We start from the raw sequence: 12,848 nt of genomic DNA, 5'->3' as shown, positions 1-12,848 counted from the left end.
GATTACATGAAAAAAAAATAGAACGGAATAATAATTGGAATAAATGTTAGTTATTACATTATCTCAAAATCAACTACATTTACTTGATTTGATTCCAAAGTTGGTTATTAAGCAAATTCTTTCTTTTATGGATCTCGATTTCAGATTTTTGTTGCATGTATCTTTATTTTAGTTTTCCTGCGTCTCAGTTCTTAGTTACAGTTTTGCGAATAACGATGTGACTATGTGAGGTTATAATTTTATGTGATTATAGTAATATTTATAGAAGAACTCCTTTGGTGAATAAACATAACATGTAAAAGCCAAAAACCTAATATCTAAAACAAAATTACATTTCTTGGAATAAGAGAACGTAGCAATTTAAAAAGCTTGAAATTTAGCTACACCAACCAAATCTATACAACAGAAAAAAAATAAAATAAAATAAAGGATGGTGGAGTGCGATAATAATTGAAGTTAGTGTGGACACTTTCATTTTTTCTCCTCTTGCACCCATTTGTTTTGCTTTTTATTTTACATTTTGTTATAATGCGCAATACGGTATGTGGACTTATATTACACCGAAAAGATCATTTTAGTGCCTTGGTTCTTCTCTCTCTCTCCATCTCAATGCTCTCTTTCTTCAATGCTCTCTTTCTCTCTCTAAGAAACCATTTTTTCTTCTTCTTCTGCCAAGAAAACCCATCTAATGTTTGTAAGTTTCATTCTTGTTCTGCTTCTTGCTCTAAAGATTTTCAATCTGCTTTATTCTACTTCTTCCTTTCCTTTGATCTTCTAATCTTTAAACCAATTTGAAGATCCCAAATCTTGAAATCTTTTAGATCGGTTTGTGTGTGCGCGCATAGGTTTATGAGTGAAAGATCTATTTTTAAAAGTCATTTTCTAATTATAACTTCCAAATAGTTAAGGTTTGGATTCCGGTTTCAAGTTCTTCAGATTCTTCCTTCTTCTCCGTGTCTGTGTGTGTAAATCTCATCTTATATGGATCTCTCTTTTTTTTTACCTTCCAGATTTACTTATTCTCCTTCAAATCCATTTGTAGTCACATCTTTTTTTTTTGTTTAGCAGATCAAGAATCTTACTCCATGTCTAGAATTTTCTTTGAATTTACATAGTTAATAACTCATGTTATTTTCTTGCTTAAATTACTAGATGAGTTCATCTTATGGATGATATCTTATTACATTTTTTCTTGTTCTTCCTAAGATCCATTTACATACAATAAGCTTTCAAATCAGATTGGAAACTGAAACTTTTTCTTAAGACAAAAGAAAAATCACTGTCTTTTTGCGTGCGAATAATTGTTTCTTTGTGATTTCACCTCATCAAAACTTTTAAAATCTTTATACCACCAAATATTGATTTATTTTTTTCACATGAAATAATGATTCACTTTTCCTCTTAATTACGGTTTCTTAGAATCACAAATCTCAAGAACATAGATTAATCTTTACATGATGTGTTGTTAACAGGAGTAGATGTTGATAAAGAAGAAGTGGTGTTATGCTGAAGCTTTTGGGAAGCGAAGAGGCAGATAGTAACAGTGGAAGAGAGTCAAATGTTCTTATCCACTGAGAACACACCACATGACCACCCACTTCCTTCTCCTTCTTCCAGTTTCGTACATCTCACCTCTACCTCTTCCCATGAATTAGCTCAGTCCCATCCCCAGAGTTTCTCCATCAGGTAAATTAAAAAAACTTAACCTTTTTTTCTTCTGGGTTTCTTCGCCAATATGGTTTTGTCCCCCCCCCCCCCCAAAGAAAAGAAAAAGAAAAAAGTCTTTTGATTTCATGATGGGTCAGTCTCAATTGATCAATAAGCTAAAGCTCATTCTTTTGGCTAGATCCAAAGTTTTGACCTTTCTTCCTTCTTCATTGTACTGATCTATGGGTCAGTGAGTCAAAGTGACCACGAGCTAGAGCTTATCCTCTTGGCTAGATCCAAAGTTTAGAGCTTTCGTCCTTATTCCTTGACCCTTGTACTGATTAATTAATGGGTCAGTCTCAAATGATCATAAGCTAAAGCTCATCCTCTTGGCTAGATCCAAAGTTTAGAGCTTTCAAAGCTTAGATTGGGGTTTTGCTTCTCTCTAAACGTCCTTACATATGCTTTATCTTGTCTGTTTAATGTTAAAACACTATTATCTTATAGGGTGTTTTGAAAGTAACTAACTTTGTTTCATCTATATATGTTTGATGGTTTGCAGAGATTACGCATATAATAACCGGAAGAACAACATCAACAACAACTGGCCCTTTTCTCCCAAAAGTCTCCAACTTCTTTCAACTCATGGAGTGACTGATCCTTTGCCACCGTTTCAGATCACGGCTAGTTCATCGTCAGGGAAGCAGATTGTATCCCATGTCCAACGAGGAAGACATTTGGCTAAACTTGGGCTAAATCAGACAATAGTAAAGACTAGACAAGGAGATTGTAGCCAGTCTAAGATCGTCAGGAATGGTTTGTTCAGGAGCACAAGTGTTTCCAAGTCTAAGGAAGGGATAGTACTAGTAGCTGCTACAAGTAATAATCACCACAAGAGTAAAACGTGTGGAGGAGGAATGGTGAAATCCAAAGAAGCCACCAGTTGTGTTGGGATCGAATCAATCATGGCTTCAAAAACATGTCCTATTTGCAAAACCTTCTCATCAGCTTCCAACACTACTTTGAATGCTCACATCGATCAGTGTATATCCGTAGACTCACCGGTTATTAGCAAGCCGAACAAGCCTAGAGTTAACCAGCCTCTATCTGTTGATTCAGCGGTGCCTTTGGTTACTAGTAACCCAAGCAAGCCTAGAGGTAAGCCACTGATGAAAGTGAAAACAATGGTTGATATCTACGCTACTGCTAAAGAATGCACATTAGAAGATCTTGATAAAAGAAATGGAACAAATTGGGCTGTGATCTCGAGCTACACGAATAGGGTTGTTGCTGATAAGTCTGAAGTGTCCAAGAAGCGGAAAGTTGCTCCTGTCGGTGTTGGTCCTATTTATGTTGATGCCAAGGGACAAAAGCTGCGGATTTTAACAGAGTTCAGCGAGAAGAAGACTTCTTCTACTACTACTCCATTGACAAAGCAGCACGAGGATGGTAGTGATGAAAATAAAAGTGCAAGCCAAGGTAGTAAAGAAAATAGTAAAAGCTCAAGGAAGAGACGTCCGGGAAAAAAACATCATAAGTATCTTAAACTAAACAACAGTCACAAAATCAAAGAGTCAGAGGTAACGTTTTATTTTTGCATAAATTCATTGTTGGTTTTTGCAAAGGTTTCATGAAATAACAGTACACTGCTTTTGTACAGCAGGTTCAAAGAGGGGTTTCTGTAAAAGGTAGCAGCACCGGTCATCGTAGAATCTTTAATCAGCGGATGTTAGCAGAACGTGGTTCGAGTTCAAAGAAGCTAAATGAGAAAGAAAATAAGTTATATGCATTGCGGGATCAGCCATCTGATGATGATGATGATGATGATTCATGGTCAGGAGGTGATCATGTTGTCTTGAGAGGTACTGATTTGTCTGCCACTGGTTCGTCTTGGAATAAGACTATGTTTGGGAGTAAAAGGGCTCAAAGAGTTCGGATGAGTGAGAAGCAGGAGACATCACTTGCAGGAGCTCATCTAAACACTGTCAGGTTGAAGAAGAGCCTTAGTTCGATTCAAGAAGATAAGTATCCACCGGGAAAGAATGTCAGAGAGGTTACAGATGCGTCTCCTCGTGCAACTAGTCTGAGAAAGCTGTTGCCACCATTTGTAGCAAATGGCTGGAGACGATTATCTCTGCCTGTGGAACTAAAGAGAGCTCGGTTGGATTTGTCAGATGAAGAAGAAGAAGAAACTGGGAGATGGGAATCTGAAATGACACAAGAACGTGAACTATCAGATGATGATTATGTTTCCGGTGATAATGGAGAAAGAAATGAGGTCGTACGCAGATCAAATCCCTTAACATTTAGTGGTTACAATGAATATGAATATGAAGATGATGATGATGATGACGAAGAAAGTAGTGAAGAGGACAAAACAGATGAGTTCTACCAGTCAGAGACTCCACCATCTAATGAAACCATACCTAGCGAGAGAGCTTATTTGTATAACTCTGAAGGAGTTGAGAATATGGTTTACGAGGAGGACGATGATGTGAGGTTTGATTCTGAGGTGGGAAAGGGAAGCTTATACGTAGAGGTTGATACCATTCCCATTCCAGGACCTCCTGGATCATTTATACCGAGTCCCCGGGGTATGAGTTATGACGAGCATCTTGGAAACTCGTCGGTTATCACAAGCCAGCTCCAGTCTTCCATGGATCAGCCTGACAGACACTCATCTGAATCACCTGTTTCTGCTTTTTCCAACTTTGCAGCTGGTAGATTGAGTTTTCCAGCAGAGCTATTCTCCATGGACGTTCCTTCTCCCTACTCCACAACCCCAGTGAGCTTTCCCGTTCCATCTCATCCTGAGAAGATGACTGTTGACAAGGCAATAACACCTCCGAGCTTTAGAAACAATGATGGTGAGCCTTGTTGTTGCCAAAGAAAAGAGAGAATCTCCGAGAGCGTTACTTTGAATCACCAACCATATCATCTACTGCAGCGAAGAGCCGCAGTTTCTTCTTCTTCAATGGCCATGAACTTAACCAAACCGCCCACGTGTTTGGATCCAAATCTTTCGTTTGAGCAGTCACCACCATACATGATCCAGCAAGAGTTTGATCTTCATAGTAAATTCTCAAACAAGGGGAATGTCAATGGCGCTGTTGTGGTGCCTCCTAGTCCTTCAAACTCGGTTTTGCGGTTAATGGGAAAAGACTTGATGGTCATGAACCAAGGAGAAGAATCTCTGGCTAGCTTAAAACCAACCCCACAGTTTCTTGATCCTCCTCCTCTATCTGCTGGAGCTGGCTTATACTTAAACACAGGTCTCTATTTAAGGAACAGTTTGGAGCCAACACATCAACTAGAAACACAAGCTTCAGCATTCAGAAACAGTTTTGATCATGTGAGGTACTTTTCTCAAAGCTAGTCAACGATCTTTATGAAGTTTAAGAAGAAATTGAGAAGTGGGTTCTCTTTGAATACCGATCATCGAACATGGGTGCATTGGGTTTCAAGGTAAATGTTCTACGGCTTCCATGCTTTATCTCTTTCTGCAGAGACTGTTGTTGTGTAGTAAAAAAAAAGAAGCTAAGACTTGAAAATAACACTATGTAGAGATAAGTAACTTTACGCTTTCAGTTGCTACCAAAGTTGTCTAAAGGCTCCAGAAAGTTTAAAAACAAACTTTTACTTTATCTTTAAGACTTGGCCATTGTGGTAGAACACTTGATTCTTCCCATAAACTTCGGAAATTTTCAGTTGGCACCAAAGTTTTTCAAAACCTCAACTGTTAGAGTAACTTTTTTATTTTGAATCTTGCATCATATTTGTTTAATTTAACTAAAATCATACTGGATGTAAAAATAGCTAAAATCATACTGTAAACTAATTTAGAATCAGTTTAAAAACTTCTGAACAATAATCAAAATATGTTTAAATCCTTACTTATTACTTTGCATTTTGACAAAAAAAAATTCTAGGAAAATGTTGTTGAAATCAGTGACCGGCATATATGGGTCCGTTCCCGAAAGTAAGATGTTTTAGATTTTTTACTTGTTCCACAAAGATAGATTTTTTATATGGCTAAGGTACGTTTTTATACTTTTAAGAAACATTAAATGAAAATATTTTAATTGATTAAATTTCATTGGTGAAAAGTTATTGGAAAGTGTATAATAAAATAAAAGAAAAATTAAATTATAAACATTTTTTGAATTTTTGATAAGCGTAAACACTTTAGAAAATCTTAATTTCGGGAATAGAGGGAGTGACTTTTTCACAGCCATTGAACAACACAGGGAATGACTTATTCCCCTATAAACTAGTTGTTCCCGGCTTTTTCACACATAAACTTTTAAATCATGTCAAAAACCACATGAACAATGGAAAAATGACTTATTCCCCTATGAACTGTTTTTCCTGGTTTTTCACACACGAACTTTTAAACTATGCCAAAAAGCACATGAACAACTCTATTTTTTGAATAACATACACAAACTATCGATTTTTAAACTAATTCCCTTAAAACCGTAAATAGTGTTATTTAAATGTTAACTAGGTTTGTGACAGGTGGAGAGCCGGTTTAATTTGGATTGATAAATACTATGTAGTTTTATCCTTTTTCTCACAAGGAACTATAAATTTGGCGTAGTTTAGGACGCTTGATTGGTTCTGTAAGCGGATGTTACTCTCAGGTTCCGGTACTGCAGGGATTTATATATTTTTTTCAATCCAGAAATTAATGTCATATGATCTCTTTATATGTTTTATGTCATAAACTCGAAAATATCTACCCAACCAGTTACTATGTCATATAACTCGAAAATGCAAAATAAAATTTTTATCCTCAATTGATGATGAAGAGTAAAATGATTTCTGAAGAAGAAGAGCAGTTGGCAAAAAGAAGAAGAACAAAACGACGTAGTATTCTATTTTTATCAATCTAGATGAAACCGACTATCTACCTGTCATAAACCAAATTAACGTTTAAACAACACCATTTACGATTTTAGGAGAATTAGTTTAAAATCGATAGTTTATGTATGTAATTCAAAAAATAGAATTGTTCATGTGGTTTTTGACATGACTTAAAAGTTTGTGTGTGAAATAGCCGGAAACAAGTAGTTCATAGGGGAATAAATTATTTTTCCGTTGTTCATGTGGTTTTTGGCATGACTTAAAATTTCGTGTGTGAAAAAGCCGGGAACAACTGGTTCATAGGGAACCATATTCTGAATAACACATCAAAAAAAAAAAGATGAGCTTTTTAAAAGCGCATAAAATAAGTAGAGGAAGAAAGTGATAAATCAGTTATTAAATAATTTAGATGAGCTGGCGACATTTGTATGGTTGGTGAAAGGAATGATTTAGTGGTTGACTAAAAGTCGTTGGACACCTATCAGTATAATTTTCACGGAGCCGCTATATACTCGGTGGCGTTTCGGGTCGGGCCGGGTCAAACCGGTTAACGATATCAGAGAAAGTCTTCTTAATGGCTCCAACGATTACGACGACGACGACGACGATGGCACCAACCTACACATCAATTCCGATCCCTACCGGCGACGTCATCTCCCGATCAATCCACAATCTCACTTCCGCTATCTCTCGCCACCGTCCCTGGTCGGAACTTGTCTTTTCCGGCGCTTTCTGCTTCCCGGAGAGATTCTCCTCTCTCCCCCTCCGATCTCGGTCGAACTTCCGCTACTTCTCCGTCAACTACTCTCTCATTATCGGCACCTGCGCGGCGTTCTCTCTCGTCACAGCCAGTCCCGTCGCGCTAGTCGTCGTCGGAACGATCATCGCCTTGTGGCTTCTCCTTCACTTCTTCAGGGAAGACCCTCTTCTTCTCTGGGGGTTTCAGGTCGGTGATCGGATGGTGGTGTGTTTCCTGGTCTTAGCTTCCGTTTGGGCCTTGTGGTTTACAAGCTCCGCCGTGAGCTTGGCCGTAGGTGTCAGCGTTGGCTTGCTATTGTGCACCGTTCACTCATTAATTAGGAACTCCGACGAACTTTTCCTTGAGGAAGACGATGCTATAACCGGAGGATTGATCGGGTCTAATCGCCGGTGAAATTTTATGGATGTTAATTATTTGTTTTTTTTTTTGGCTACCCTTAAATTATCAAAATTTTCCAAAGAGGGCCATAACTTTTTGTTTGTTTGATTTCTTGTGATTTGTATTGTAAATTTCTGAGGATGATCTGAAAACTGATTTCTTGTTATCTTCGTGGATTGTAATCACTTCTTGTTTGATTGATTAAATTCTCAAGAGTGAGAGAAACCAACTTGTTCTGCATTGTCTTCACGTGTAACTTTTGATTTTTTTCTGATGCAATGTACCATATCTTGATTTCAAGCTTCATAGATTTTTCAGTTTTGTCATGAAGCTCGAGACCCTCTTGTAAGAAAAGGATAGGCTTTTGAGGTCAACTTGTGTAATGTAAATAATCCTGTAGTTTTTCTTACGGCCACTCTTTAGTCATTTGACTCATTTCCTTTTTTTTTTAACATGCAAAGTCTGAAAGCTTCAAAAGAAGGGAAATTGCGCTCTTTAACGAGGCGAAATTTATTTTGTTATACTCTTACTTATTCTGTCATACTCTTCATTTATTTCATACTCTTCGAAACCGTGGTTAATATCCAAATTACCCTTTTAGACTAAACCAATCAAAATCATTTACTTTCCTACTTTGTCTTCTTCATTTCTCTCTCTCCACCGGTAGATCTACAACCTAGATTTATTCAAGCTCTATTCGATTTAGCATTCAACTTCTCCATTAATTCGTGAAGAATTAGAAACTTTAACTTCAAATTCGTGTTTGCAATTAACTAATTAAACATTAAGAATAATGAGTCTCGATCTATTTGTATAATCAAAAATACTAGTATAATCATAAAAAATATTAACAGATTAGTATTTTGATTTAAAGAACTAGAAAACGTAGTATAACTTAGTAAAACTATACTGTATAACTTGGTATAACTATATTGGTAAAATTGTATAACTTGATAAAATTTAATAGTTAAACCGTGCAACTTTATCTAACTTGATTGTTAATCATTTTGATTTTTACAGGAGACGACGATTTCTTTCACAAACATACACTTTGATTATGAAAAATACTATTATAAAGTCAGAGGTGGTTATGAATGGATTCCAAACGAAGGTAGCATGTATACTAATGGATAGGATATGCAGAAAGATGACCATAAATCCATGTATAAAGAGGCTGAATTTGAGTTATATTTCATTGGTCGTAAAACCTAGAGGCAATTGAAGAAGCATAACGACATCTTAAGGTGACTGAGTCAGTGGAAGATGTTGTTATTCGAGACAGAAACAATGTAGGTATTGGTTTGGATAACGTGGAGAGCATGTGAAAGATTTAGTTGATTGAGCATCACACCATAACTGTTTTGAAATTATTATTTTGAACTGTGGGTATGTGTGAGCTTCGAATATTAAGAATTCTGATTTATTTCGATAAAACATACATAAAAGTGCATACTTGCTCTTGAAAAAAATTAAATTCCGGAATCATAAGGAAATGCACACCGTGATTAATTGCATATATTCTTCGAGACAATAGAAAAACTAAGTAAAACTGATAAAATACAAAAAATTGAAGATACAAAATTCTAAACTTGTTTGATTGTTTACAAGTATTATGTTTATTATTTGTTAGTATTTTCTGATTTAAATTCAAAATAATTATAGTCAAAATTTTCTTCACATAGCTGTGTATTATTTATAATAGAGGAAATATCTTGTTCTTTTATGCCTTTTTTCTTAGTATTGACCTTGTGACATTACAAAACTTATATATGTCACGAAATTAATTATATTACAACATGATTTGATGGAAAATAGTTGTAAGAAACTAAACATAAGTGGTATAACTATAATATAAGTCTTTTTTTTTCCTTCAAACGGCTATTCTATTACTCAAGTTTGAGGTGGTCTGGGAAACCAGACCGGAACAGAACAACCAATGTAATACAAGTCCCTATGGAAGGATCTCGCTATCTTAGCTAGTGAATCAGACGATACATTTTCCTGACGAGGTACAAAAACAATCGAGAATTCCGAGAATCTTGCTTTCAACTTCATAAACTCCTCCAGCTCAGTAGAAAAGCTCGGCCATGCTCCAGGGTCTTTGGTCATCGCGATTAATTCCTTGCAGTCAGTCCCAAAAGATTGGCATGTTGATACCTGTAGTATACATTCTATTGCCCATGATAATGCTTCCAGTTCAGAATGCAGTGGTGAGATTCGACGTCGTTGATTTCTTGCTTCCAATAATTGTGGCGCACCAATTGAACTTGCCATGTCCATCCATAACCACTAAAGAGTGCATCATGTGTCCATGATCCATCTATCATGCAGCGCTCGGAGATTGGATTCCTTACTGTGTTTTGTTCTTCCACTACCTCATCCGTTCTTTGATTTGCGTCAAACCAAGCTTGGCATTCAGATTCAGCATGTCTGACAGTTTTCAAAGGGTCCCTGTCAATTCCTTTAAAGAGTTTGTCGTTCCCCGCTTTCCAAATAAACCATATGATCCATGGATATGGGTCCCTATCCAATTCTGGTTCTACAATATCATTCTTCCTCCAGAACAGGTAATCTATATTCGTGAACTGACTTCCGCTTGGAAATATAGTCGGCGGCGTTGGGGTTGATGCATGTGCCCATGTCTGAATTGCAGGAGGACACTCAAAGATGGCGTGATTTACAGATTCATCATCTGCACCACATCGAGGGCAGTAATTATCGCATCGCATATGGCGATGAGTCAGATTACTCGTTACTGCTAGTTGGCCCGATACCACCTGCCAAATGAGATGTCTCATTTTTGGAGGAGCTTTTATCTTCCAAGCATAGGCCTGGAGCTTTGTGATACTAGGCTCCTTCGTCTCCAATGACTGTTCCTTTAGCAAATTAGTTGCCTCCCAGTAACCTGATTTGACAGTGTACATCCCATTCTTCGTATAGCTCCAGCAATATCCATCTCGTTGATAATATAAGTCTTTTTAGTACAGTAAAACTAAAAAAAATGTCACAATAGAAAAGTAAAACTTTGAAGTTTTTTGTAAAACTACAAACTTGGTAAAACTTTGACCCCGAAAATGCTGTAAAAAAATTTCCCGCCCAAATTTCAGAATTTTCCCTCCCAAAATTTTATACTTTTCCAGACCCCAAAAACGAAGTTGGTAACTATAAATTCCTTAATTTTTAGGGTTTTCTTATTTCTACTATCTTCTCAGCTCACTCAACTAATTTCCTCTCATCCCATTGCCCCTTTTACATCTTTCTTCACCTAATGGGCAGATTTTCAGGGTTTTTTTCCACAATAGTGGTCAATCAAGAGTTAAAACTCTGAGGCTACCTATTAAGTGATGATTCAGCTACGTGGGTATCATCGAGAAGTTCTCAAAATCTGATCCAATTCCTTATCGCCAATAATGTTGATGTTTGGTTTCTTAAACGACCATGCGGATTGAAAGACCCAATAATGAAAGAAAAATATTGATAGTTGTATATTGTCTTATTCCTATTGTCATGGTCTTTCTGAGATTTCGGTTGTACAGTTAATCATAACTTCTATCAAATTAATTCAGTGACAAGTTGTTTTAAGTTTTCGAAATTTGACAAATGAAAAACAAAAAGAAAATTGAGGAAGTTTATACCGAATTATACAAACAGAAATACAAAAAAAAAAACTAAATTATACAAAGTTTGACATACGAAAATCGAAAATTTTGGCAAATTTTTACCTAATTACACAAACATGAAAAAAAAGTAATACTGAATTTAATGAAGTTTGACAAACAAAAATGAGATACTTAACCAAAGTTATCCTAAATTACACCAATTTCTACGAACAAAATAACAAACCAAGTAACATAAACACAAACACAAAAGTTAGTGTGTTGGAAGAAGAAGTTCTACTTCTCAAGGCAACTATGAAGATTGGGAAACCTTATAGTGCGAGGAAAATAATGATAGTTCTATGTTGTCTTAGTTCTAGTAGTTATAATTTTAGATGTATAACTAATCAATTTTTAACCAAGTTACCAAGTTACAAAAACTTGTATTGATTGAAAATGATTGATTTTTTTTCTTTGCCACTTGTATTGGTTGCCAATGATTGATTTGTTCTTCATTCCTTCTTTCTCGTTTTGCTCATCCCCACGATATTTTTTTCCTTATTAGTTTTACTGTCCTTCTTTCCTACACCCTTATCCACACTTTTTTTTTCATCTCTCCACTACCTAAACCACTATCCTTTTCACTTTGTTCCATGTCTCCACCATTAGAGGCCAGATAGTTTCATTTTTTTTTTTTGAAAGCATCACTTCATACAAAAACGTAACTATCAAATTAAGTCATCATCACAAAATTCATAAAGTATTACTAAGTTATACAATCTAAACTATTTAAAGTTTTACTAAGTTGTACAAAGTTTTATAGTTATATCAAATTTTACTAAGTTATACCATTTTGGGTTCGTTTTTTCTTCTCTTTCGATGAATAATTCGTGATTTGTTATTTCATTAATTTTTTTCTAGAGAAAAGTTTGATTCGTCTTTTATTTGAAAATTATCCTTTTCCATGTGATAAAAAAATGAAAAAATAAGATTGATTTGTTAAAGTGAAGAAATAGAAAGAATGAGTAAAACTTAAAAATACTTAGTTGATGTCTAGATTTTTATGTCTGGATTCGAGTTTAACGGGTGGGTATGGTTTGGGTTTGGATAGTCCGGTGGTAAATTTGTAAATAACTAGATTTCGTCAGGTTCGTTGGTCTTTTAATATTTTTTATGATTTAAATAAATATTAAATAAAAAGGAAAAAGGGGAGGAGTATTGGAGATTTTTTTTTTTCGTCCGAGAGTATTAGATCAATTGATTCACTTGTTCTGTGCATTGTCTTCACGTGTAACTTTTGATTTTTTTTCTGATACAATGTACCATATCTTGTTTTCAAGCTCCATAGATTTTTCAGTTTTGTCTTGAAGCTCGAGACCCTCTTGTAAGAAAAGGATAGGCTTTGAGGTCAACTTGTGTAATGTAAATGATCTTGTAGTTTTTCTTACAGCCACTCTTTAGTCATTTCCTTTTTTTTTAAAGATGCAAAGTCTAAAAGCTTCAAAAGAATTCAAGGACCCGAAAGTGGCAGAAACTAAGAGTTAATATGCACCTATGAGTTCTCTTGATTGTCAATTAACTACCTTAATAATATGCTTTTG

General features: G+C 35.7%; 2 protein-coding genes across 3 annotated transcripts; both read left to right on the top strand.

Annotated features, from left to right (window-relative positions):
• The first annotated feature begins 583 nt into the window (after positions 1 to 583).
• LOC106318344 lies at positions 584 to 5,291 on the top strand. 2 transcript variants are annotated; one of them, XM_013756276.1, is made up of 4 exons: positions 584 to 694; positions 1,473 to 1,686; positions 2,210 to 3,227; positions 3,308 to 5,291. In XM_013756276.1, the coding sequence occupies exons 2-4, from the start codon at positions 1,559 to 1,561 to the stop codon at positions 5,021 to 5,023; spliced, it is 2,862 nt and encodes a 953-aa protein (XP_013611730.1). In that variant the 5' UTR covers positions 584 to 694; positions 1,473 to 1,558; the 3' UTR covers positions 5,024 to 5,291. The 2 variants fall into 2 exon arrangements, with proteins under 2 accessions (XP_013611730.1, XP_013611731.1); XM_013756277.1 differs by having other exon boundaries at positions 586 to 694; positions 3,311 to 5,291.
• A 1,516-nt stretch (positions 5,292 to 6,807) lies between these two features.
• Positions 6,808 to 7,819, top strand: LOC106318345 (PRA1 family protein G2). The gene has a single exon (XM_013756278.1). It carries the CDS (start codon positions 7,088 to 7,090, stop codon positions 7,664 to 7,666), a length of 579 nt encoding a protein of 192 aa, XP_013611732.1. The 5' UTR covers positions 6,808 to 7,087; the 3' UTR covers positions 7,667 to 7,819.
• The last annotated feature ends 5,029 nt before the right edge of the window (positions 7,820 to 12,848 follow it).

Source organism: Brassica oleracea, chromosome C9 (assembly GCF_000695525.1).
Source record: "Brassica oleracea var. oleracea cultivar TO1000 chromosome C9, BOL, whole genome shotgun sequence".
NCBI lineage: Eukaryota > Viridiplantae > Streptophyta > Magnoliopsida > Brassicales > Brassicaceae > Brassica > Brassica oleracea.
The sequence above is the reverse complement of the archived record's forward strand: the minus strand, read 5'-3'. Positions and strand labels throughout refer to the sequence as shown.